The 26,649-nt window shown below is 42.8% G+C and overlaps 2 protein-coding genes and 1 pseudogene across 4 annotated transcripts in view; 2 read left to right on the plus strand and 1 right to left on the minus strand.

Annotated features, from left to right (window-relative positions):
• CHD9 (chromodomain helicase DNA binding protein 9) overlaps positions 1-24,071 on the minus strand; it is a 224,742-nt gene extending 200,671 nt beyond the window's left edge. For all 3 annotated transcript variants that reach the window (XM_016194860.2, XM_060185542.1, XM_060185538.1), the window contains exon 1: positions 23,895-24,071. The gene's annotated coding sequence lies outside the window, so the exon portion shown is untranslated. The remainder of the gene's footprint in view (positions 1-23,894) is intronic.
• Positions 21,069-21,194, plus strand: LOC132537351 (small nucleolar RNA SNORA70; annotated as a pseudogene).
• On the plus strand, positions 21,217-21,538 carry LOC132536989 (large ribosomal subunit protein uL16-like). Its single transcript, XM_060186457.1, has one exon. It carries the CDS (start codon positions 21,308-21,310, stop codon positions 21,530-21,532), a length of 225 nt encoding a protein of 74 aa, XP_060042440.1. The 5' UTR covers positions 21,217-21,307; the 3' UTR covers positions 21,533-21,538.
• Positions 24,072-26,649: the final 2,578 nt, after the last annotated feature.

The following is a 26,649-nucleotide window of genomic DNA, read 5'->3' on the forward strand; positions in this document are numbered from 1 at the left end:
TGAGGAGGTGGCTCAGTGGTAGAATACATGCCTTATATCGTGTGTGCAATACCATGGGTTGATTCTAGCACTCCATAGGAAAAGAAACCAAAAACACTAAAACATATTCATACATTCATATTTTCATTATTGGTAAAAACCTAAAATATAAGGCCTTATTGAGCTAACTTTTTTTAAAGATTTTAAAAATATTTATTTCCTTTTTGTTGCCCTTGTTGTTTAGTTATTATTGTTGTCGTTATTGATGCCATCGTTGATGGATAGGACAGAGAGAAATGGAGAGAGGAGGGGAAGACAAAGGGGGCGAAAGATAGGCAACTGCAGACCTGCTTCACCACCTGTGAAGCAACCACCCTGCAGGTGAGGAGCTGGGGTCTCCAACCGCGATCCTCACGCCTGTCCTTGCGCTTTGCACCATATGCACTTAACCCGCTGCACTACCGCCCCACTCCCACATTATTATTATTTTTTTAAGACTTGTTTTCATTTATTGAGAGAGAGACAGAGAGACTAAGAACACGACTCTGGCACATGCAGTGTTGGCTACTGAATCAGGAGCCTCAGACACAGAAGTCATGTACTCTAATCCACAATGCCACCTCTCTGGAAACTACTTTTTTTGTAAAGAAAAAATAATGGTTGTTGATAAATTTCTTAAGCCACTGAAATATTTTCAAAAATCGAGGTGTGGGAGGAGAAAATAGCTTACACTTTCTCATGCATAGATTCGTCGTGCAAAGGGGAAGCTTCATGGATGGTAGAGCATTTTTTTGTTTGTTTGTTTTTTGTTTTTTCTCCTTCCTTTTCTGTCTTTTCCCCCTTGGTATCTCTCATCATTTATTTAAAAAAAATTTTTTTTTTTAAGTAGCTTCCTAGAAGCAGTGGAACTGTCCACTAGTAAGTCCTATTAATATCCCTGGTGATAAATAAGTAAGTAAGTAAATAAATAAATAAATAAATAAATAAACTTTTCATATTTTCTGTTGGAAATATTAGCAAAAGCTCAGTTCATAATAAACATCAACTGGTTTTTTTTTCTCCCTGATTAGAAAAGTCAGATAAGTGGTCCAGGAGTTGGTGTAGTGGATAATAAAGTGCTGGGATCCCAAGCATGAGGTCCCAACTATGATCCCTTGCATCACATGTGCCAGAGTGATGCCTGGTTCTCTTTCTCTCTCTTCTTCTAAAATAAATAAATAAATAAATAAATAAATAAATAAATAAATAAATGCAACTTTCTTAAGGAAGTCAAGAAAAGCCAAATGGCTACAGGATTAGAAGTAAAAACATCTGAGTTGTAGTCTAGACTCTGCCACTTGCCAACTGAATGAATGATTAGCAATTTTCCTTCCCTGTGAAACAAGAATAACACTTGGTTGTTTCTTAAAGATAATGTTCACATTCTCTGAAAAAATGCTATAAATGTGCAAATGAAAAATTACTGGACTTTGGTCCTGTAGGTGAACTTTCAAACCAGAATTCTAGTGTCATTATGGCAATTAGAATTATTGACCAAGGAAATACTATGTGCCCAGCACAGTGCTAAACAAAATTACCCATAATCAATACTTGCTTTGGGACACTCTCATCATATATCCCCCACTAGGGAAACCAGATCCATTAGGCCAGAACAGTGAGTAGATCAGCAAACAGGGGAAACTATTTCATTTGCAGTAGGAGTAATTCAATTCAGCCAAGCACAGAAATAAGATTGAAAAATCCACTTGTTCATCCCCCAAAGTTTCTTTTACTCCCAGATCTAAAGGTCTTTCACTTCCCACTGAAGATGTCCAGGCAAAGGAAGGGACTATTTAAACTCAGAACCCTTCTTATCAGTCAAGATGAGAACAAACTCAAATAGCTCTGAGTTAACAAGCTTCCGGTCCCAGGCTTTCTGTAGATAAGAGAGTCTGGAAATTTGAAAGCAAGTTTTGCAGGTGATCTTAGGACAGTTTGAAACCGGAGAACTCTTCCTAACTTCTCAGGGCTGGAAACAACTTTAGAGATTCCCTAGATGTGAAAATGCTGGAACAGGTACAGGTTGGAATCCTATGTGGTCCAGGCAAGTCTTTGGCCTCACCTACCTTTAGTTCCCTTATTTATTAGTAAAAGAAAACAAAATAAAACATATTTAGGGGCTGGCGGAGGCACACCTATGGCAAGAGTCCAGATTCAAGCCCCAGGTACTCATATGAGGGGAGGGGGATGGGCAAGACAAGGACAAAGGACGACATTCACAAGTGGTGAAGCAAGTGCTACAAGTGTCTGTCTCCATCCAATAAGTAAAAAGGAATAAATAAATAAATTCAATAAATAAAAGGGGAGGGAAAATGCCACTGGGTGTGGTAGATTTGTTGTGCAGGCACCAAGCCCCTGAGATAACCCGGTGGCAATAATTAAAAATAAATAAATGATAAGTAAATAAATAAATAAATAAGGAGGAAAGAAATATATCTCTTTGCAGCCAGGAAGGTGGCTTAGTGGTAGAGTATAGGACCTGCAAGTGTGAGACCTGAAGTTTGAAGCACTACATATGCTTCAAAGTGATGCACTGCCTCTCTCTCTCTGTGCCTCTCTCTAAATAAATAAATAAATAAATAAGTAAATGAATAAATTGTGGTTGGGGAGATTGTTTAGCAGATAGAGCTCAGGACTAGCATGCATAGAGCCCCAGGATTGATCCTGGGCACAACATATGTCTAAATAGAGCTCTGCTCTCTTGTTTTCTCTGTCTAAATAAATAAATAAACAAATAAATCTTAGTAAAAATATTCCCTTTTAGGACTAGTAGTCTGAAGCTTAGAGATGATATCCACAAGGTTTTATTTATTGATAGCCCACAAGGTTATCAATAAATGATATCTAATTTTTTTTAAGTTAACTAAGTGATTTCCAGAATTTTGAATGGTAGCACACCTAGAATTTGCAGATCACTGTGAAAACTTGATATAGTTGATCAAATCATCATTACTAGTAGCACATGTGACTACATTATATATAAGAATATACTGTCAAAAACAAGGACCTATTTTTTTTTTCAACAAAATAAAGGAAGAAAATCCCCTCCAAACAAGCCACTGAACTGGCCCATGTGTCAGAATCTTTCTGTAATATTTGTTGTCTACTTGATATGACTTTTATTTTTTTTAATATTTATTTATTCCCTTTTGTTGCCCTTTTTTTATTGTTGTAGTTATTATTGTTGTTGTCATTGTTGTTGGATAGGACAGAGAGAAATGGATAGAGGAGGGAAAAACAGGGAGAGAAAGACAGACACCTGCAGACCTGCTTCACTGCTTGTGAAGTGAATCCCCTGCAGGTGGGGAGCTGGGGCTCAAACCCGGATCCTTACTCAGGTCCTTGCGCTTTGAGCCACCCGCGTTTAACCCGCTGCACTACCGCCTGACTCCCTCTAGCAGCATTTTTAATCAGATAAGCGGTAGTAGGCAAATGGAGAAAGAACCATCATGCAGATTAGCAGTTTGCTTCAGAGATTGCAAACCTCTACTTATAATACCTTGTTTAGAGCTGACGAACTAATTCAGTGACTTTGGAACTTCTTTGCAGGCTTAGAAACTTTGCTTCAAAGAGATTTTTTATTTTTGGCAGAAGCTCAAGGTCTAAAACAGAAAAGCAGAAGTCCCAAAGAGAAAACAGAACAAAGGCTGTGCTGCTTTCTGCAAACTCTGGGATCCTTCATCCTTCCCCACCCCTCAAAGGCATCTTGAAAACTTCCTGGGCTTGGAAGGGCATACTCTGCAAACAGTCTAGCCTTCTATTCTGCAGATGAAGCTATTATGCCTTTAGAAAGGCTGAGATATCTACTCAAAGTTGCAGAATAAGTTTGTGAGAGAACAAACACTTCATTTGAGACCTGACACTTCAGTGCAAAATTTTCTCCTACTTCACTAGGACTACTCAGAAATAACCTGTCTCTTTGAATCAACTAGTAAATTAGATGAAGCAGAATCTTGGCAAGGGGGTCAATTTGGCAGAAGTCAACTCACTAAAAGTTTGACTTTCTTATAGTGTCAAGTTGATCAGAAACCACTCCTTTGCCTGCCTGTCTTTTAAATTCATGATGCACCAAAATTATCTGTATGTACCAGAGGCCATAAACTGCCCTGCACCACACATCTAACTATCTTGGATTAGTTGCCAGCACTTATTTACAAATTAGGAGACTAGTGACTAAAGCTTGGATTTCCAGCTCCTATTGATACATGAGGAAATCTAGCAACATTAACCTGGAATTTCCAATTGATAATAATCCCAGGAACTAAGTAAAGACCCTATCTGCCTATATCCAGTATTGTCTATTCCCTCTACACATAGGAGTCTGTGACTCATGGTCTAAAACTTATGTCAATAGAAGCATCTTTGAAAACTGAGCTTACAAGAATAAAGGTAAACCAAAGAAAGAGCTATAAGGGACAATATCATTTCAAGAGATCAGGCAACTGTCATCATAAGTAATTTTGTTCTACAGCAAGGACTAAGGAGGAAACTTTGGTTGTTTTGTTTTTAAATTGCAAGAGAGAAAGGAGACCCAAGCTATCAGATAAACCAAGGGATGCACTGGATCGACCTTCTCGTGGTGCATCCCGTGAGTACCCATTCATTGGGGAAACTGACGATCCTTCCTAGCCGACTGAATCCACATGGATCCCAGTCACTTTCAAAACCAGCAACAAGCAGCTCTTGACAGCTTTCAACCTGACGCTGTTGACTGGCTATGGAAGAAGGGCAAACGCTAGAAGAAGAAGAAGAAGATAAACCAAGGCACCAGAGATTTTAGCAGAACTGTATTGCTTACCTTAAGCATTTAAGCTAAAGTCTGTATTACTAATAAGAAGAGTTTTAGAAAGGTAACAGCAGCAAATGCTGGAGAGGGTGTGGGGTCAAAGGAACCCTCCTGCACTGCTGGTGGGAATGTAAATTGGTCCAACCTCTGTGGAGAACAGTCTGGAGAACTCTCACAAGGCTAGAAATGGACCTACCCTATGATCCTGTAATTCCTCTCCTGGGGATATATTCTGAGGAACCCAACACACCCATCCAAAAAGATCTGTGTACACATATGTTCTTGGCAGCACAATTTGTAATAGCTAAAACTTGGAAGCAACCCAGGTGTCCAACAACAGATGAGTGGCTGCGCAAGTTGTAGTATGTATATACAATGGAATACTACTCAGCTATAAAAAATGGTGACTTCACCATTTTCAACCGATCTTGCATGGACCTTGCAAAATGTATGTTAAGTGAAATAAGTCAGAAACAGAAGGATGAATATGGAATGATCTCAGTCTCAGGCAGAAGTTGAAAAACAAAATGAGAAAAGAAAACACAAGTAGAACCTGAACTGGAATTGGTGTATTGCACCAAAGTAAAAGACTGGGCTGGGTAGGTGGGGAGAATACAGGTCCAAGAAGGATGACAGAGGACCTACTGGGGGTTGTATTGTTATATGGAAAACTGGGAAATGTTATGCATGTACAAACTATTGTATTTCCTGTTGAATGTAAAACATTAATTCCCCAATAAAAAAAAAAAACATGAAAGTTTCCAATGGAGGGGATGGTATACAGCACTCTGGTGGTGGGAATTTTGTGGAATTGTACCCTTCCTATCCTATGGTTTTGTCAATCATTATTAAACCAATAAAAAAATAAGAGATTAAAAAAAGAAGAAGAAGAAGACTTTAGGACTCATGATTCATTGATGAAAAGAATATTTGGAGATTAAAAAAAAAAAGGCCTTACCCTCAAATTATACTACCAGAGAAGAGATTTAATGACCTGGAAGGCCACCATTATGCCATCAACCCTCCACTATTTCATGCTGTGGTGAGGATTAAACCCAGGGCCTCACTTATGCAAGGTATACACCTCAAATGCTGAATCCCCTTCCTACTCCCCAGAGCTTTTTGGTTTTTAGTATTTACTTTTTCTGGGGGGGTGGGGAAGGAGGAGGAAGAGAGGGAGAGAATAGGCTAGAGCTTTAGTCTAACAACATATGCAATGTTGGGGATGAAACTTAGAGCACAATACAAGTTCAGTTCTCTCCTGCTACATGATCTTCCAGTCAGCTCCAGAGTCTCTTGACTCTTATTTATTTATTTATTTTTTCTGAGGGATGTTAAATTAACCGTAGACTCAAAGAGCTACAAATCTTAGATTGCTTTCTGTGTGTTCCCATTTATACCATTTATCTATAGCACCACTCCAAACACTCCAAAACCCTAGGGAGATTTTCCAACCACACATCAGTCTGCATCCTCTATCTCAGGGCACCTCACTCAGCACTTTGCTCAGGAGGAACTGGCTGAGAGCCCCACAACTATCCCCAGGACTAGGTAACATGGACATGGTAGGAGAAATGACAGTGATTCCCATGGAGCAGTTCAGGCCCACTTCAGCACCAGCTAGGCAAGCCAGGCTTTCAAATCACATCCCCCTCCTTGCATTTCCTAAGACCTGCTTGCTGTCTCCACTTATACCTCTCCTTCCAAAATCACCTTTCTTCCCTTATCAAAACTATCAGATAAACCAAGACACAAGAGATGTCAGCAGGACTGTGTTGCTTACTTTTGGTTTTCAAGCTAAAAGTTTCTATTGCTGATAAGAAAAGGCGAGGACTCATCATTAGGTGATGGAAAGAATATTTGGAGATAAAAGCAAACAAACAAAAAGCTTTACCCTCAAATTGTACTACCAGAGAAGAGGTTTAATTACTTTATCCGGAAAGCCACCATTATGCCACCAATACTGCTTAGAACTTTGTTTCAATGTTATTTACTTGTGAGATCTTCCCTAACTACTTTAAATTAAATGTGATCATCCTCTATACACTTTCTTTTGCATTCTCTGCTTGATTCCCCCCCCCCCCCAACACTGAGCACCATATGATATATTGTTGGGCCTATTTTGTTAGTGTGATTTCTCTCTCTTCACTAGAGCATAAGTTTCATGGAATAAGGATTTCTGCCTGTCTGCTCTGTCCTCAGTGCCATGGTAGTGCCTGCATGGTCCATTCAATAAAGATTTTATTTGATTTTTATTTATTAAAAAATTTAAATCTTCATTTATTTATTATTAGATAGAGACAGAGATAAATTGAGAAGGAAGGGGAAGACAGAGAGAGGGAAAGAGGCAGAGAGACACCTGCAGCCCTGCTTCATTATTTGTCAAGCTTTCCCCCTGCAGATGGAAACCAGGAAGCTTGAACTTGAATTCTTGCACACTGCAATGAGTGCTCTTAGCCAAGTGCACCACCATCTGGTGCCCCCCTTTTGTATTATTACTATTGTCACTAAGGTTATCTCTGAAGCTCCATGCCTGCACAACAAACCACTGCTCCCAGCAGCCTTTTTTCTTTTTTTTCTTCTCCTTCCTTCTCCCTCCTTTTTCCCTCTTTGATGGAGACAGAGAAAAAATGAGAGAGAAAAGGGAGATAGAGATAGAAAATAAGAGCCATCTATAGCACTGATTTACAACTCATGAAGTTTCCCACCCCCTGCAGGGGTACTGGGGGCTCGAACTCAGGTCCTTGAATGTTGGTATGCTTCTAAAAACCCCTTCTGTTTCATTAGTTTAATCCCCCCTGCTTAACACTATTCTATTTACATAACCACTTCATTCTATTTACATAACCGCTGTTAACAAGCACCACCCTCTCTCCAGGGCATTGGTGGTTCAGTGATAGAATTCTTGCCTGCTCCGCCCCCTCTCCTTGTCACACTCTGATTTTCACCAGTCACTTTTCTCTCCACCCTCTCTGCGTCACATCCTGTTCACACCCTACTTGGGAAGTATATATAAAGACAACATTGTTCCGTTTTAGTTAGTTGTTAGTTTAGTCTAGCTTGGTATAGATTGTGCTGCTTCCTGCATGAATAAAGAGATACTGCGTACAGCTCAACCATGAGTCCCTGGTCGTCTGTCTCCCGTCAGTGAAGCTCAGCCAGACACTTGAAAAATGGCAATGTGTGCGCTCTAGTGGGTGCACCACTGCCTGGCTCTCAATAAAGACTTGTTGAATAAAAATAAGTCTAAGTCCCAGAGGGAAAATTATTTCAGTAGTTAACAATTTGATGCATAGCAGAATTCCCTTCCCCCCTTTTTTTTTTAAGTTTTACTTATTTATTTTTATGAGAGACAGGGAGAAACACAGAGAGAGAGAGAAGTGAAGAGCAGTGGGAGAAGCAAGAGACAGAACAAAGAACTGCTCAGTTCTGGCATAAAGTGATGGCAGGGACTGAAGGCTTCAGGCATGCATACAAGTATGATGTGATAGTGCTATGTTATCTCCATAATCCTTAAAGTAGAATTTGTTGCTATGAGAACTTAATTTAAGGAGCCAGGTGGTGGTGCACTTGGTTAAGTGCACACATTAAGTGCACAAGGACCCGGGTTCAAGGCCCTGGTCCCCTCTTGCAATGGGGAAGGCTTCATGAGTGGTAAAGTAGGGCTGCAGGTACCACTCTGGTCTCTACCTCTCAATCTCATCCTCCCTTCTCAATTTCTCTCTGTCTCTTTCCAATAATAAATAAACAAATAAACTTAAAGTTGGAAGAGAGATCCAAAGTTTTGACAAGACATGTCTTGTAGAACAAACATGCACACGTTAAGTGAAATAATTCAGAAAGAGAAGAATGAATATGGGATGATCTCACTCTCAGGCAGAAGTTGAAAAACAAGATCAGAAGAGAAAACACAAGTAGAACCTGAACTGGAATTGGCGTATTACACCAAAGTAAAAGACTCTGGGGTGGGGGGGGGGTCCTTGAGAGGACCTAGTGGGGGTTGTGTTGTTATATGGAAAACTGAGAAATGTTATGCATGTACAGAATATTGTATCTACTGTCGAATGTAAAACATTAATTCCCCAATAAAGAAATTTAAAAAAAAACAAACATGCACATTTAGTTTTATAAAAAAATTATTTTTTGCCTCCAGGGTTATCGCTGGGGCTCAGTGCTTGCACTATGAATCCACTGCTCCTATGGCTTTTTTTTTTTTTTTTTTTTGGCTAGGACAGAGAGAAATTAAGAGGGGGAGGGGAAGACAGAGAGGGAGAGAAACAGGGAGACACCTGCAGACCTGCTTCACCACTTGCAAAGCGACCTCCACCCCCCCCTCCCATAGGTGGGGAGTTGGGGGCCTGAACCTGGATTCTTGAGAAGGTCCTTGCACTTAGTACTACATGCATTTAACCCTGTGTGCCATTGTCCAGACCTAGTTCTATAACTTTTTCAAGAATGATCTTGTTCTTCCTCCTTTTCCTCTCCTCTTCTTCCTCCTTTTGTAAATAGAAGAACCCATCTTAGCAGCAGGATTCTGAATGATGTGACTTTTTTTTTCTGTCATTGTTTCCTTCAGAATGGTATAGTATAAAAACACCATATGAATGACATGGGATGTAGTGTATGACTGTTGTGTTGGAAATGGTGGTGGTGGGATAGTGTGTGTGTGTGTGTGTGTGTGTGTGTGTGTGTGTGTGTGTGTGTGTTTAGTGTGGCAGTTACAGTTTTAACTACATTATGAACCTTTCTTTTCCTCCAAACTAACAGTGATGGAGTTCAGTTCTTTCTCTGAAACATGTCCTCATAATGCATGTAATAAGACTAACTTTGAAAAGAAGCAGAGTTGTTTCTGGCTGCTGAACTCTGCAGCTGTCTGATGGGAAATATATCTATCTTTTTGTTGGTTACTAGCACCTTTTTAGTATGCTTCCTTGATTTTTTTTTTCTTTTCATTCAAAAAGACAGAAAAATTGAGAGGAGAAGGAGGTAGATAGAAAGGGAGAGGAATAAAAAAAAATTTAAAAAAAAGACAAAAAAAAAAAAAAAAGAAAGGGAGAGGAAGATAAGACATCTGCATACCTGCTTTGCCACTTGTGAAGTGTCCCCTTGTAGGCGGGCTTCCTTAAATTCTTCAAAGAAAAACTTTGGAAATTTTTGTTCATTTTCCAAATAGAAATATCATGAAGCCTGAACAGCAGGTCAAGTATTCTAACCTGACAAGTTATGATGCAACCTTACTGATGGATAAGACCAGTACAAAGGGAGTCGGGTGGTAGCACAGCGGGTTAAGCACACGTGGCGCAAAGTGCAAGGACTAGCCTAAGGATCCCGGTTCGAGCCCCCGGCTCCCCACCTGCAGGGGAGTCACTTCACAAGCGGTGAAACAGGTCTACAGGTATCTGTCTTTCTCTCCCCCTCTCTATCTCCCCCCCTCCATTTCTATCTGTCCCATCCAACAACAACAACAATAATAACTACAACAATGAAACAAGGGCAACAAAAGGGAATGAATGAATAAATATATAAGAAAGACCAGTACAGATTCATAATGGCTACATAGGTTCTTTTTGTATTAAATTCACTGACAAATGTGCTAAATTGAGGTCGACACAGAAGAACAGTGAGAAATACATCATTTCAGCACAAGAAAATGACTTACTCATGGATAGTGTACTTGCTCTGAGCAAGTTCTGAGCACTATTGGACCAGAGAAATGTCACAGAAAAAATTTAAGATCTGAAACATGTTATGTAAGTTAGCAACCCCCAAATCAAAGGAGTATAAAATAGAGTCAAGGAATGACTTGCCTTCTAAGTACCAAAATTTATGAAACTTTCCAAATATATAAACTCAATAAAATCTGAATTCCATTCTCTATTGAAAGTTGCAAAATTGGGTTAGCAAAATAGCTCTCTTGGATAGTGGTCTGCTTTGCTGTTTTGCCATTTCCATGATCCAGGTTCAAGTCTGGTCCCACCACAATGAAGGAAACTTTGGTGGTGTGGCCTCTTTCACTCTCTGCCACTCTCTCCCTCAGTCTCTCTCTCTCCATATATATATATGTATATATATAACTCATATATATATATATGAGTAATATATATACTCATTCTGCAGTGGTGAAGCCTTGGATTATGACAAAATACATAAATTTTAAGTCAGAAAATTGCTGGGGATAGGATTTGCATACAAGAGAGATCCCAGGTTTGATTGCTAAAAAGCCAAAAATGAGCAGAAGAGAAATAAATAAAATCAAAAGGAAAGGTTGCAAATAACATAAGAACAAGGCTATTCAAAAATGACATAAGTTTAAAAATAACTTAAGCAACAATTTTTTGATCTAGTTAACCAAATAATGGAACAGTCATACAATGTAATACAATAACATAATATTTTAGAAAATGAGAATACTCTTTATGAGCAAAATTAAATGAGAAAACTAAAATATAGAATCATGGGGGGGGGGGGCAGGTGGTGGCGCACCCAGTTAAGCACACGTAGTATGAAGCACAGGGACCTGCTTAAGGATCTAGGTTCAAGCCCCTGCTCCCCACCTGCAGGGGGAAATCTTCACAAACAGTGAAGCAGTCTGCAGGTGTTTCTCTCTGTCTCCCTCTCTAACTCCACCTCCCCTCTCAATTCCTCTCTGTTCTATCCAATAAAAATATGAAAGATGGCTGCCAAGAGCAGTGGATTCGTAGTACCAGCATGGAGCCTCAGTGATAACCCTGGAGGCAAAACAAACGAACAAACAAACAAACAAATAAATAGAATCACAGAGTATATTACCATATGGGGAAAGGGTTAAAATCTACTAAAAACAAAACACATACACTAGATAATGGGAAACAAGATTTGGGGAAGAAACCTCGCTGTTTATCTTTTTGAATTTTTTTTATTCATTGTATTGGATAGAACAGAGAGAAATTGAGAGAGGCAGGGGGAGATGGACAGACAGAAACACCAGTAGGCTGCTTCAACTCTTGTGAGAGGACCTCCCCCCACTACAAGTGGGGAGCCAGGGCTCAAACAGGGATTCCTATTTTTATTTATTTATTTTGTTGCCCTTGCTTTTTTCATTATTGTTGTAGTTATTATTATTGTTATTGATGTCATCGTTGTTAGATAGGATAGAGAGAAATGGAGAGAGTAGGGGAAGCCAGGGAGAAAGATAGACACCTGCAGACCTGCTTCACCGCTTGTGAAGCGACTCCCTCACAGGTGGGAAGCTAAGGCTCGAACCCGAATGCTTATTCCAGTCCTTGAGCTTTGCGCCAAGTGCACTACCGGTGACTGCCAAATAGGGATTCTTAAGGGGGTCCTTGCACTTCGCACGCACAATGTGCGCTTAACCCAGTGCGCCACCAGCCGCCCCCGCCATCTTTTTGAATTTTGAACTAAAGAAATGTTATTTCGTAGTCAGGGTGGTGGCACAGTAGATAAAGCACTGGATTCTCAAGCATGAGGTCCTGAGTTCAATCCCCAGCAGCACATGTACCAGAGTGATACCTGGTTCTTCTCTCTTTCTTTCTCCTATCTTTCTCATTAATAAATAAATAAAAGCTTAAAAAAAAGAAATGCAATTTCTATTCCAAGTAAATAAAATTATGATAAAGAGAAACAAGATTGTAGTAAATTAGATTTTACAAATTAACAAAGGGAATGATGGTTAGAGGCCTAAATTTGTGGTGGAAAGATTGGTGTGCAAACACTTAAACACAGAAGGATGAGAATTTTAATTTTATCCAGGTGACACCAACTGTCTTGTGTTAATAAATTATTATTTCCCCAATAAGCCAAAAAACTTAACAAAAGGCCAAAAAGATAGCTCACTGGAGGGTGCCTGCTTTGCCATACACATCCCAGGTTTGGGCCCCCAATCCCGGATGTCACTGGGGAAAGCTTTGTTGCTCTCATAACTCTCCTTCTCTCCCTCTGTCCCTCTACTTGAAACAGTCCAGAGCAGTGAAACCCTGAAGATAACGAGAACAAAAAATATTTAACAGCAACCAAGTCCTTGATAATCCAGGGGGTGGGGGAAAAGAGTTCAATGTAACATTCTTACACCTTTCTGTAAGTTAGATTTCATTTTTTTCAAAATAGGTAATATGTATTTTTAAAATACTTATTTATTCCCTTTTGTTGCCCTTGTTGTTTTATTGTTGTAGTTACTATTGATGTTGTCATTGTTGGCTAGGACAGAGAGAAATGGAGAGAGGAGGGGAAGATAGAGAGGGGGAGAGAAGGACACCTGCAGACCTGCTTCACTGCCTGTGGTGGGGAGCTGGAGGCTCGGATCGGGATCCTTACGCTGGTCCTTGCGCTTTGTGCCACCTGCGCTTAACCTGCTGTGCTACCACCTGAATCCCAGTAATATATATATTAAAGTTTCTAGCTGGAAAGATAATTCATCAGCTAGGGTATGAATTTTGCCATGTGCACTGTCCACAGTCAAACATTCAAACTATGACTGGAGGCAGCTCTGCTTCTGTGCTTTTTCTCCCTATCTGAATGAAAAAGTGGCCTAAAGCAGTAGAATCACATGTGTGTGAGGCCATGTTCAGAAGCAAACAAACCAAACAAAAAGCTGTTCTGGAGTAATAACTTGGGAGCTTCCAACTAGAGGCTATCAAGGAAGGGTGTCCATTTTTTTTTTTTTTTTTTTACCAGAGCACTGCTCAGCTCTGGATTTTGGTGGTGTGGGAGATTCAATTTGGGCTTTGTGCCTCAGGCACGTAAGTCTTTTTGCATAACATTTATACTAACTCCCCAGCATTTATATAACTTTTTTAGGGGGGCTGGGTGGTGGTGCACCTTATTAGGTGCACACAGTAATAAGTACAAGGACCCATTCAAGGATTGGGGTTTGAACCCTCAGTCTCTCACCTGCAGGGAGAACGCTTTACAAGTAAGTGGTGAAGCAAGTCTGCAGATGTGTATCTATCTCCCCTCCCCCCATTTAAAAAAGATTTTTATTTATTCATGAGAATGATAGGAGAGAGAGAAAGAACCTGATGTTACTCTGGTACATATGCTGTGGGGGACTGCATTCAGGACCGACCTCATGCTTGACAGGAGAATGTTTTACCTACTGCACCACCTCCTGGCCCACCACCACCTTCTATTACCCCCTCATCTCTCAATTTCCTCTGTCCTGTCAATAAGATGGAAAAAGTGGCCACCAGGAGCAGTGGATTTGTAGTGCAGGTACCAAGCCCCAGGAACAGCCCTAGAGGCAAGAAAAACAAAAGATAACTTGTTTATTTATTTTATTTTATTTTTACCAGAGCACTGCTCAGCTCTGGCTGATGGTGGTACAGGGACTGAACCTGGGACTTTGGAGCCTCAGGCATGAGAATCTCTTTGCATAACTAAAAGATAACTTTTTTAGAGGCATATTTTTATTGCCCTGAGGGTGAGAAGAATTCTTTTCTTTCCTGTGGTACTAAAATGAAATTTCTTTCTTTCTTTTTTTTTTTTTTAAGATTTATTTATTCATGAGAAAGATAGGAGGAGAGAGAAAGAACCAGACGTCACTCTGGCACATGTGCTGCCGGGGATCGAACTCAGGACCTCATGCTTGAGAGTCCAAAGCCTTATCACTGCGCCACCTCCCGGACCACTAAAATGAAATTTCAAGCCCAATGATACAGATAATAAGCCATCAAAATCAGATACTCTAACTGTAAATGGCCAACTCACCCTGCATTAGGAGAAAAAAAAAAGTCACAGCTCATCTTTTTCCTTTAAGCTTTGGTATCAGTGTAGATCAGTGGATTGGATCGACCTTGCCGTGGTGCATCTCGTGAGTACCCATTCATTGGGGAAACTGACGATCCTTCCTAGCCGACTGAATCCACATGGATCCCAGTCACTTTCAAAGCCAGCAACGAGCAGCTCCTGACAGCTTTCAAGCTGTTGGTCCTGCTCTTCGAGTCCTCCAACTTAATGTTGAGGGGCTGCCCTTTGCCAAACACGTTCTTATTGGTCAATTGGCGATACAGCATCAGGCAGGTGTTATCTGCCTACAAGAAACACATATAGCAGTCGATGAAGCTGCTCGATTCACCATCAGTGGATTCGATTTAATATGCTATAATCTCCATCCTAAACACGGCCGAGCCATCTACGCCAAATCATGTCTTGCGGACGTTTACCATACGGTCTCTTTGACCTTCTATGACTCCATTACTATTGGAACTATTCAGCTCGTCAACGTATATAAGCCTCATGGGATAATGAGGTCCTGCCTAGCCCGAATCACCCAGCCGTTTACGTTGGAGACTTTAATAGTCATCACCAAGACTGGGGATATTCCTCCACTCGTGCTGACGGCTCTATCTTAGCCGACTGGGCTTCAGCGAATGACCTCTCCCTATTATTCGATCCCAAACAGCCAGGCTCTTTTCACAGTGCTAGATGGAATAAAGACTCGTCACCCGACCTGTGCTGGATTAGCACAGTCAACAGCCAAGCCTTTCCCGCTACGAGACAAGTTCTCAAGATCTTCCCGCACAGTCATCACCGCCCAGCTATCATCCACATTGGTCTCCAGCTCCCACTGGTTCTGTGCTTGGAGAAACTAAGATGGAACTTTTGGAAAGCAAACTGGCGTCTGTTCAGTGATCTTACCAACAAATCTATTCCTGCAATTCCAATTAACTCTATCCCCTCTGAAGATTCCTACAGGCGCTTCCGTCAAGCCATCTTTAAAGCAGCTTCCCAAGCCATTCCTCGTGGGAGACGTGCTAACTATACGCCTTGTCTTGATGCTGAATGCGAGCAACTACTAAAGCAGTTTGATGAGTCGGGCGACCCAGATGTGGCTGACCATCTCATTGCCTCCCTGGATGCAGCACGCCAAGCCTGCTGGCAACAACTCACGGAAAGTCTGAACTTCACCCACTCAAGTAGGAAGGCCTGGAAGCTTCTTCACAGACTGGGTGCCAGTAGCCAACCCCCTCCCGTCTCCCATCCTCCCGTATCTCCAAACTCAGTGGCCAGTCACCTAACTCAAGTTGGACGTGCTAAGATCGACCCAGTCTGGAAAAGAGAAATTTCCCACGAGTGGTCATCCCACTTCCAGTTATCTTGTCCATCTCCAAAACTCTTTCTCTTTACACTGTCTGAACTGGAAGACGCTTTGAAGAGGGTTAAACCGGGAACAGCTGCTGGCTATGATAACATCACCCCAGAACTCATTCTTAACCTGGGTCCCGCGGCAAAGAAGTGGCTCGCTTCATTCCTGTCCCACATTTTGGAATCTGAGTCTATGCCCAAAGTTTGGCGTCGTGCGAAGATAATAGCGGTTTTGAAACCAAAGAAAGACCCAACACTGGCCGCCAGCTATAGACCAATTTCTCTCCTTTCCGTGTGTTACAAACTCCTTGAGAGGCTGCTTCTGCCACGTATTTCTCATCTTACAGAGAAGTTCCTATCACCCGCCCAAGCTGGTTTCCGCCCAGGAAGATCTACCTGCGAACAAGCCCTGGCCCTCTCAACTTACATTGAAAATGGATTCCAGAAGAATTTAAAGACGGGTGCTGTCTTTGTTGATCTCACAGCAGCCTATGACACGGTCTGGCACCGTGGTCTCCTAGTCAAGATCTCAAGATGCGTGCCTCCATGGGTGGCCAACACTATATCGTTTCTTCTCCAAAACAGAAGATTCCGGGTGCATCTGGGTGACAAGTCTAGCAGATGGAGACTTGTCTCAAGTGGCCTCCCCCAGGGCTCTGTTCTGGCTCCTACGCTATTTAATATTTACATCAATGACCTCCCAGAAACTTCTTCAAGGAAGTTCATCTGCTGTGCAACTCAGGCATCCAAGTTCGACATCCTCGAGGAAACACTCACGAAAGACATCTCTGATATCTGATTACTGTAAAAAATGGCGACTAATCCCTAGCACTGCAAAAACGGTATCATCTGTTTTCCATCTACACCATGCCTCGGCCTCGCGTGAGCTTAATGTGCAGCTTGGCGATACGAGAATCCGGCATGAAGCCCAGCCAGTCTATCTTGGCGTTACTCTCGATTGCACTCTGTCATTTCACGAACATCTCATAAAAACTGCAGCAAAGGTGGGCGTGAGGAATAACATCATTGCAAGACTGGCCAGCTCCTCATGGGGCGCGAGCGCTTCCACACTACGATCATCATCTCTGGCATTATGCTATTCCACTGCAGAATACTGTGCCCCAGTATGGTTCCGTAGCCCCCATGTCCACTTGGTCGATTCCAAATTATATTCCTCCATGAGGATAATTTCTGGAACCATCCGTTCCACCCCGGTCCCATGGCTGCCAGTTCTTAGCAACATCGCCCCGCCAGATATTCCTCGGGATGCGGCATCATCTAAGTTCATTTCCCACGTCTACGCTCGACCGGACCTGCCAATATAAGCAGATATCTTCGCCCACCCTGTCCAACGCTTGACGTCTCGTCACCCAATCTGGTCCCCTATGCCTACACTGAACTTCTCTGTTCCAGTCTCTTGGAAACAGAGCTGGCAGTCAGCTGAGGTAAAGAACAAACACCTCATCAGAGACCCCTGCAAGCGTCAACCCGGCTTTGACCTAGCACGTTATGATTGGGCCCTCCTCAATCGCTATCGAACAGGCCATGACTGGTGCACCGCTATGTTCCATCGCTGGGGAGCCAGAGACGACCTGAACTGCCCCTGCGGCTACAGACAGACTATGACCCACATAGTCAACAACTGCCACCTCTCCAGATTCAAAGGAGGTCTCGAAACTTTACATCAGGCTCAACCTGACGCTGTTGACTGGCTACGGAAGAAGGGCAAACGCTAGAAGAAGAAGTGTAGATAACATATCAAACACATACAAAGACTTAAATATAGCCAAAGCTTAGATTTTGGAAGAGGACCAGTCCCTTGAGGACTCCTAGCAAGCAAGGTGTTTCCTCTGTGTGGGCGTAGCAAAAGGCAATGTGTGATGAAGTGGTTAAACAAGGAAGGGATGCCCTGGTGAGAAGGGAGGGGCAGAGAGTAAAAGTCAACATATTTGTGCTTCAGTCCTGATTCTATCTCAGCATTTCTCATATGATCTTAACCTTTTTTCTGGCCCACAGGGGTTTTGCACCTGCTTTATTTCACTGTGCTTGGCAAACTCTCTCTCTTTTCCCTTCCAATCTAAGACAGGGAGAAAGAGACAGAGAAGGAGACACCAGAGCACCTGCTACACATGGTGCTCCCACACCATAGGTCCTTACACATGGTAAAATGTGCACTCTACTGGGTGAGCTATCTCCTAGTAGAGTGATAGTTTTTTTTTTTTGTTTTTTTTTTTGCCTCCAGGGTTATTGCTGGGGCTCGGTGCCTGCACTATGAATCCATTGCTCCTGGAGGCTATTTTTCCCCTTTTGTTGCCCTTGTTTTTATCATTTTTGTTGTAATTATTATTGTTATTATTGCTGTCATTGCTGTTGGGTAGGACAAAGAGAAATTGAGAGAGATGGGAAGACAGAGAGGAGGAGGGAAAAACAGACACCTGCAAATCTGTGAAGTGACACCCCCCCCCCCCCCCGGCAGGTGGGGAGCCGGGGCTCAAACTGGGATCCTTGTGCTGGTCCTTGTGCTTGGCACTGTGTGCTCTTAACTCTCTGCACTACTGCCCAGCCCCGATATTAATTATTTTAAAGACTGAGTAGCTGCCACTATAAAATGGAATGGTAGTAACTGCCTCATTGATTATCCTGAGTTGTAGGGTAGACCAAAAGATAAAAATGAATACAAAACACATTTTTTATACAAATGTTTTTTAAAAAAACTTATTTATTTTTCCTTTTGTTGCCCTTGTTTTATTGCTGTATTTATTATTATTGTTGTTGTTAATGATGTCATCATTATAGGATAGGACAGAGAGAAATGGAGAGAGGAGGGGGAGAAAAAGATAGACACCTGCAGACCTGCTTCACCGCCTGTGAAGTGACTCCCCTGCAGGTGAGGAGCCGAGAGCTGGAACCATGATCTTTATGCCAGTCCTTGTGCTTTGCACCACGTACGTATGCTTAACCCACTGTGCTACTGCCCGACTCCCGCAATACACTTCTTAAAGTCATAAGGCACTGGAAACAATCATTAAATTAATGAATACAAGATGAAATACTTTTTGATAATGATTATGAGGTTTCTCAGAAGGAGGGACTATGATCTTTAGGATCATGTTTGTCAGAGTTTCTAGTTTTAATCATTCACATGCTAGGTAACTAGAGCTAAAAGCTTCTCTGAGCATTAGCTTACCCACTGCAAAATGGAGTTAATGTTATCTATGCAAGAAGATGGCCATAAGAATTAAGTGACATAACAAAAAAATCTGGGCATATAAGGAGCTCAGATGTATGAATTCCTTCCATACTCAATCAAGGGACATGTGACTTGTTGATTTGCTTCATTCATCAAAGTTTCTGTAGTACTTACTTTTTTCTGTAAATCTAAAATTGTCCTACAAAATTGTCTCTTTTTTTTTTTTTTTACTGAGTGCTATAAAGATTGAGAAAGGGCACTCTGGAGCCAGACTGCTTTGGTTTCACTAGCTCTGCCACTTACTAGCTGGATGATCTGGGGAGATTTATGTAACAGCTCTGTCTTGTCCCCACACAAATAAACCCTCTGCAATTTTTTGCTAATAACATATCATTATTATTTGATATTGTACTCAACAAATGGGATACAGCCATGAACAGGCAGTTAAAACAAAGCACTGTGAGGCCAGGGGTATAGTTCATTGGTAGAGCAAAGAACTTGCACATGTGAAGTCCCAGGTTTGATCCCTGGCACTGCGTAGACTGAATGAGCAAAGATTTAGTCTCTTGTAAGAAAAAGAAGTAAATATAACTTGAAAGAAACTTAAGCATTTTGAAATAATCTCCCATGATCTTAAACTTACAGAAATGTAGGCCCAAAGAGGTTAAGCAATTATGCCAATACCTCACAACTTGCTAGAGTGGACTAGGGAAGAAAGTAGTCAGAAAGTTCCAGATTGAAAGCTGTTTCTCCAGTACCAGATGCTGAGTAACCAGCATGGTCCAGATTCAACCTTGGAAACTGAAGATCTCACCATTTGGATTTCTTTAATCTTTGTTAATATTAAACAAGAACAAGGGCTGGGTCCCTCAGAAACTTCCTGTAAAGGGAGCAGATCAATAGTTGGTAGGGTCTGAAGAGTGTACAATACTGTGGGCTCTCTTAATGAAAGAAGTACATGAACCTAAAAGTAAGTAACAAGTCTTGGGGGGGATCAGGTGGTGTTTCAGCTTATTGAGCAAACACATTACCATGTGAAAGGACCAGGGTTTGAGTCCCCTGCTTCTTACCTACAGGGGAGGAGCTTCACAGTGGTGAGGCATGGCTGCAAATTTCTTTCTGTGTCTCTTTCTCTATCTACATTCCCCTCCCTTCTGAATTTCTATGTTTCCTATCTAATAAAAAATTAAAAAATAATAAAAAGAAAAAATGGCCACCAGAAGTGTAGTCACTGAGCCCCAGTGATAACGCTGGTAACACAAGGGGCAATAGACAAAAACCCAAACCAAAACAAACAAACAAAAAAAAGAAAAAAAAAACACAGAAGGGAGTCATGGGGAGTTGGGTGGTAGTGCAGCAGGTTAAGCGCATGTGGCGCAAAGCACAAGGACCAGCATCAGGATCCCGGTTTGAGCCCCCGGCTCCCCACCTGCAGGGGAGTCACTTCAGAAGTGGAGCAGGTCTGCAGGTGTCTATCTTTCTGTCCTCCTCTCTGTCTTCCACTTTTCTCTCCATTTCTCTCTGTCCTATCCAATAATGATCCAATAACAACAACAATAATAACTAAAACAATAAAAACAAGGGCAACAATAAGGGAAAATGAATAAATATTTAAAAATAAAAAAAAGGAGGGACACATGGAAGCTCAAGGCTCTAAAATTTTATTTATTTTGGATAAAGACAGAGAGGAAAGGGGGAGATAGGAAGAGAGACACATGCAACATGTATTTTCACCACTTGTGAAGCTTCCCCCCTACAAATGGGGACTGGGGGATTTGAACCCTGGTTCTTGTGCACTGTAATGTGTGTGCTCAACCAGGTGAGTCACCACCTGGCCCCAGGGCTCTAAATTTAATCATTTAAGCAGCTTCCTGGTAAATCCAGCTCTACTCCTATTACCTAATTTCCTTTCCCCTTCCTCTTCTTTTCATCCATCTCACTTGCACCTTTCTTGACATCTAGCACCCACTGCGCACCAGAGAGTAACTTCAGAGACTGTATTACAATCAGACGACACTGGCCTCCCCATGGCGCCCGGCGTGCAGCGGCTACAAGCAGCAGCCTCCTGGGCAGTGCAGCCTGTTGCATGTGTAGCTGCCCTAAGGGGCCCTGGAGACAGCCCTTCCTGCTCGGTGCTCATTTTATGCCCAACCTTCTGCTGTCCCTAGTCTCAGGCTCCAGACAGGGATGCGAGGTGCTTTTGGGAAGCCCCAGGGCACTGTGGCCAGATCATCATGTCCATCTGCACCGAGTTGCAGAACAAGGAGCATGTGATTGAGACCCTGCGCAGGGCCAACTTCAAGTTCCCTGGACGCCAGAAGATCCCCATCTCCAAGAAGTGGGGCTTCACCACGTTTAATGTAGATGAGTTAGAAGACATGGTGGCCGAAAAGTGCCTCCTCCCAGAGGGCTGTGGAGTCAAATACATTCCCAACCGTGGTCCCCTGGACAAGTGGTAGGCCCTGTACTCCTGAGAGCCTCAGAGGTATCCCTTAATCGGTAACAACGAATCAAGATCCTGCTTAAAAAAAAAAAAAAAAAGCACTGGATTCTTGAGAATAAGGTCCTGGACTCTATTCTGGCCACGTGTGTCGCCAGAGTGATGCTTTGGTTGATTCTCTCTCTGTTTCCTGAGCACTGCTCAGCTGTGGCTCATGGTGCTGGGGACTGAATATAGGGCTTTGGAGACTCAGCCATGAGAGTCTCTTTGCATTTCCAGCATACTGGCTAGCCCCGACCCATAAATAAATCTTTTAAAAAGTATGTATCTGGGAGTTGGGCGGTAGTGCAGCGGGTTAAGCGCAGGTGGTGCAAAGTGCAAGGACCAGCAAAAGGATCCCGGTTCGAGCCGCCGGCTCCGACCTGCAGGAGAGTCACTTTACAGGCGGTGAAGCAGGTCTGCAGGTGTCTATCTTTCTCTCCCCCTCTCTGTCTTCCCCTCCTCTCTCCATTTCTTTCTGGTCTATCCAACAATGACATCAATAACAATAATAATAACTACTACAACAAAACAAGGGCAACAAAAGGGGAATAAATAAATAAAAATTATTTTAAAAAAACAATCAGACGACAAAACTGGACTTTACCCAAACTGTGAAAAGTGCATATTTTTTTTCTGGATCTAAAAGAACAAAAATGTAAGACTAACCTGTGAGGGATGTGCAACTGTGTCTGAGTGCTAAACCTTTGGTAGACCACAATGTAGCTAGAGGCTACAGGTTTTCTATTCACATCTGTAGGTGGAGTTAAGCACAAGTTCAATAATCCTCTCAGTCTGGGGTGGTAGTAGTGATGATAGAACCATCTAGAGGCAAGGATAGTTGGGCATCTTCATGTGTAATTAATATATTTCTGAACACAGCTTCTGATCTCATGTTCACACTAGCTCCAATAGTGTGGTTTCAGAAAAAAAGACCCATCTGACAGATTGGAGACTGGGGTCCATAGTGACTGGCCAAGGTCAATGGGCTCTTCAGTGGTAACATTTGACTTTGAGGAATGACTTCTAGTACAGAGCCTTTTCTCATTCCATAGAAACTGTGATCTCCCTTTCAGATTGCTTTTTGCAGGCACGATGCCGAAGGATGAGGCTTAAAGTTTGACTCTGAACACTTCTAATTCTCTTTCTACAGCACCATCATTCTCACAGAGGACACAGAGACTGCACAAAGAACCCATAGGGGAAGAAAAATAAGTAGAAGCCATTTTGTGAGTAATTTTGGGATGGGAACTTGTGGGGAGAGGGGGTGGTGGAGAATTTTCTGAGCAGGATTATCCAGTTGAGTCATCTATCTTTAGCCTCTGATTTGCATAGTGTCTCACCTCTGCCTCCTCCCTGGGGGCAGCAACATCACCCCAGCCTGAAGCTGGGATTGCATGTCCTTCACCATTTGTCCCCAGCAGCCTGCTCAATCAGGGGCTGGCCAAGAGCCACTGAACCTGAGCAGGAGGGGAGGAAGCCACCCAGTGGCTGTCAGCTTTCCCGGCTGACTCAACTCGCTCTCCCCTCTTTCCAGCCCCACACAGCCTCCAGCCGCCTAACTTTCCATTTTCAGGCCAGCCCGGACTTCCTCCGGGTTCTCAGTTGGGGCACCCCCCACCCGGCCCCACTGTCCGGGGCGCCTGTCTGCAGCCTGGAGCTGCCAACAGTGAAGTCGGGAACCCAGCCTGCTCGCCCCGCGGGCTGGCTCTCCAGACAATTAGAATCTGCAGTTGAGTTCGGAATATAGGTCAAGGTGCTCTCCGAAGGGACCAGGGGAGGATCACCTGACTGGGAGTGGTGACTCAGCGGGAAGCGAAGGGGTGGGAGCCGGAATCTCCTGGCCCGCAGGGCCTGCAGGAGGAGGTCAAGTTGTCTCGGTCAGGCTGTCAGTCAGGGCGGAGGGGGGGAGGGGAGGAGAAGGAGGAAGGAGCTACTGGAGATCGAAGGGAAGATCAAATGACCTCTGGTGACCTTTGCAAAGTGGAATCCAAATCCACTCCAGAGCAGGCTTGTCACCCTGGGTGTAGCTGAAGTCACTCCCAGGTCAAACTGCCTGCTTGCCTGCCTGCCTCTCTCTGTGGCTGTAAAGACCTAATTAGCTGCCTCCTCTGCCAACGTGGGGGCGGCGGGGGGGGGGGGGAGCGCAAAGGAAAAGAAATCTCCTCACTCCAGACTCTGTGGACCCAGCCCCCAGCCCCCAGCCCCCACCCCCCTACACACATACACACACACAAAGAAACTAAAGCCATCAGGGTATTACCACACAAAGGCAGCCATCACTCCTAGAGTCAACGCAAGTTTTTCTCCCCCAGTGAATTTTGAATATGAAAATTACTAACCCATTTTATTTTACATCTCCACGCGGCAAGGGCCTCCTTTCTAGGGTGCGGCAGTGGCTGCAGTTGCTGGAACAGCAGCTGCTCTGTCTGAGCCTCACTTCCTCTGGCTCCAGCTGCAGGTTCCTCCAGGCCAAGCTGGGAGTTTCCTCATTCTTAGGGCTTTCAGCTTTGCTAGCAGGCCACCCTCACCTCCCACCCCCCAGCTGCTCACCACCCTCTGTGGGTAGCACTTCTGGGACTCCCTGGTTCCATGAGTCAGAGCCAGGCTGGAGACAGACAGCAGGCTTCCTTTATTAAATCAGCCTCCTGCCCTGTACACCACAGAGGGAAGCTATAATTACCCGTTTGGCCAGGCTCTGAGAACTGAGCCACAGACTAGGAGGGATGGTTCCTGATTCCTGCATTTATCTAGTGCACTCCAGTTTGGAAATAACAACAGCCAGGGCTTTAGGCCTGTGACACATATATCAGATGCTTTGCATATGTAATGGAGTGCAGTGGACCTGGATACCAATGTAGGCTGCTAGAAAATTTGCTATGTTAAAGCTGCCAGGTGTTTTTGTTCTGTTGTGAAATGCTTCCTGCCTCACTGCCAGTCTTATCTGAGACAGGCTGCTCACTGCTGATGTGGGTTTTTAAGAGATAAAGGAAAAGCAAACAAATATTGTTTGGGATCTTCAGAACTGTTTTATCCTTTAGACATACAGAGACACCAAATCTCACTCCTCCCCTCAGAAATGTTTGAAAACTGAAAAAAAAAAATACTTGCTCCAAAATAAAGCCACAAAATCAAAACAATATATTCTTCTTTATTAGCCATGCAATTAAGCATTTTAGAAATTTATTTAGTTATGAGAGGAACGGTGGAGAGAGAGAAACAGAGCATAACTCTGGCATATGTGTCACTGGGGTTCAAACTGAGGACTTCATGCAACCCAGTCCAGAGTGCTACCCAGTGAATCACATTCTGGGCTGCCCTCAGTTTAGTGTTGATTGGTTCATTCACTCATTCATTCACTCCTGGTAACATATTAATGGTAATTAACCTTGGTAGTTACCTGGTAATGTGTCAATGGTAATTCATTGAATCAATGCTTTTTTTTTTTTTTTTGCTTCCAGGGTTATTGCTGTGGTTCGGTGCCTGCACTACAAATCCACTGCTACTGGAGGCTATTTTTCCCATTTGTTGCCCTTGTTGTTGTGCTTGTTTTAGTTGTTACGGCTGTCATAGTTGTTGTTGGATAGGACAGAGAGAAAATGGAGAGAGATGGGAAGACAGAGGAGGAGGAGAGAAAGATAGATACCTGCAGACCTGCTTCACCACTTGCGAAGTGACCTCCTGTGGAGAGCTGGGGCTCGAACCAGGATCCTTATGCAGGTCCTTGTGCTTTGCGCCATGTGCTCTTAGCCCACTGTGCTACTGCCCGACTCCTGAATGAATGCTCTTTTTTTTTAGCCAACTCTGCATCAGATGCATTTTTTTGACAACCAACTAAAGATACAGATATAGGCAAGACAAACATTCTCTTCCTATGGCTCCATAATTGATACATGACTGAGATAGTAAAAGATTGATAAGAGCACAACATAGAACAGAATTTGGGGAGTTGTTGGTAAGGGATAAATTCATATCTCATGATATTTGGGGATAAATTTGTAGAATAGATCTCTCATCAGATCTATGTAATAGTTGCTCAGAAATTATAAGCAATTATAAATTGAGCTTCATTTGACTACTGTAAAATGATAATTTAAAAAAACCTTGTTTATAATCAGAATGTGTATGCAAGTTCCATACTTTTGATAGGAGATTTTAAAAAGTATGTACCATAGCATCTTACCTACCTGTAGCTATAGGTAAGTAAAGACACTACATTTAGAGTTTATTGTGGTGTCAGGCCATAGCACAGCGGGTTAAGCGCACATGGCGCAAAATGCAAGGACTGGCATAATGATCCCAGTTCGAGCCCCCGGCTCCCCACCTGCAGGGGAGTCACTTTACAGGCAGTGAAGCAGGTCTGCAGGTGTCTATCTTTCTCTCTGTCTATTTTTCCTCTCTGTCTTCCCCTCCTCTCTCCATTTCTCTTTGTCCTATCCAACGACGATGACTTCGGTAACAACAATAATAATAAATACAACAATAAAAAAACAATAAGGGCAACAAAAGGGAAAATAAATAAATATATAAAACTTAAAAAAAGGTTTATTGGACACCTACAATATAGTGGCTAAGGGCTTGGTTGTCAGATGCCAGGCTTCAGATCCTGGCTGCATCATTTACTACTTGCATGATTCTGGGAAAGCTAATTTTAATTTCTCAAATTTTATATGGGAGGAGTAATACAGTCTACCTTATTGGGTTTCTAGAATGATTAAATGAGATAATAAAAATGAAGGTGTTCATTAACCTAGTATCTGACACTTAGTAAGAGCTCAATAAATGCTGCCTATTATTATTGTTGTTGCTAAATTGATGACACTGATGATAATGATGAGGAACCAGGCACTGTGCTAAGGATCAGTTGACTAAGACAGTGACATGGTCTCATGGAAGAGGCTTTGCAAGCATATGGTACTTCATTAAATCCTCATGGATACCTTGTGAGGTGAACCCCACAGACCTTTGTTAACCATACCAGGATATCCAATAAAAATGAGCAGACTGGGGAGTCGGGCAGTAGCACAGCGGGTTAAGCGCACGTGCTGCCAAGCACAAGGACCAGCTTAAGGATCCCAGTTCAAGGCCCCAGCTCCC

The sequence above is a fragment of the Erinaceus europaeus genome, chromosome 2, assembly GCF_950295315.1.
Source record: "Erinaceus europaeus chromosome 2, mEriEur2.1, whole genome shotgun sequence".
NCBI lineage: Eukaryota > Metazoa > Chordata > Mammalia > Eulipotyphla > Erinaceidae > Erinaceus > Erinaceus europaeus.

Excerpts from the sequence above, each read along its gene's own strand:
- LOC132536989 (XM_060186457.1), top strand. The coding sequence starts at position 21,308 with ATGTCCATCTGCACCGAGTTGCAGAACAAGGAGCATGTGATTGAGACC.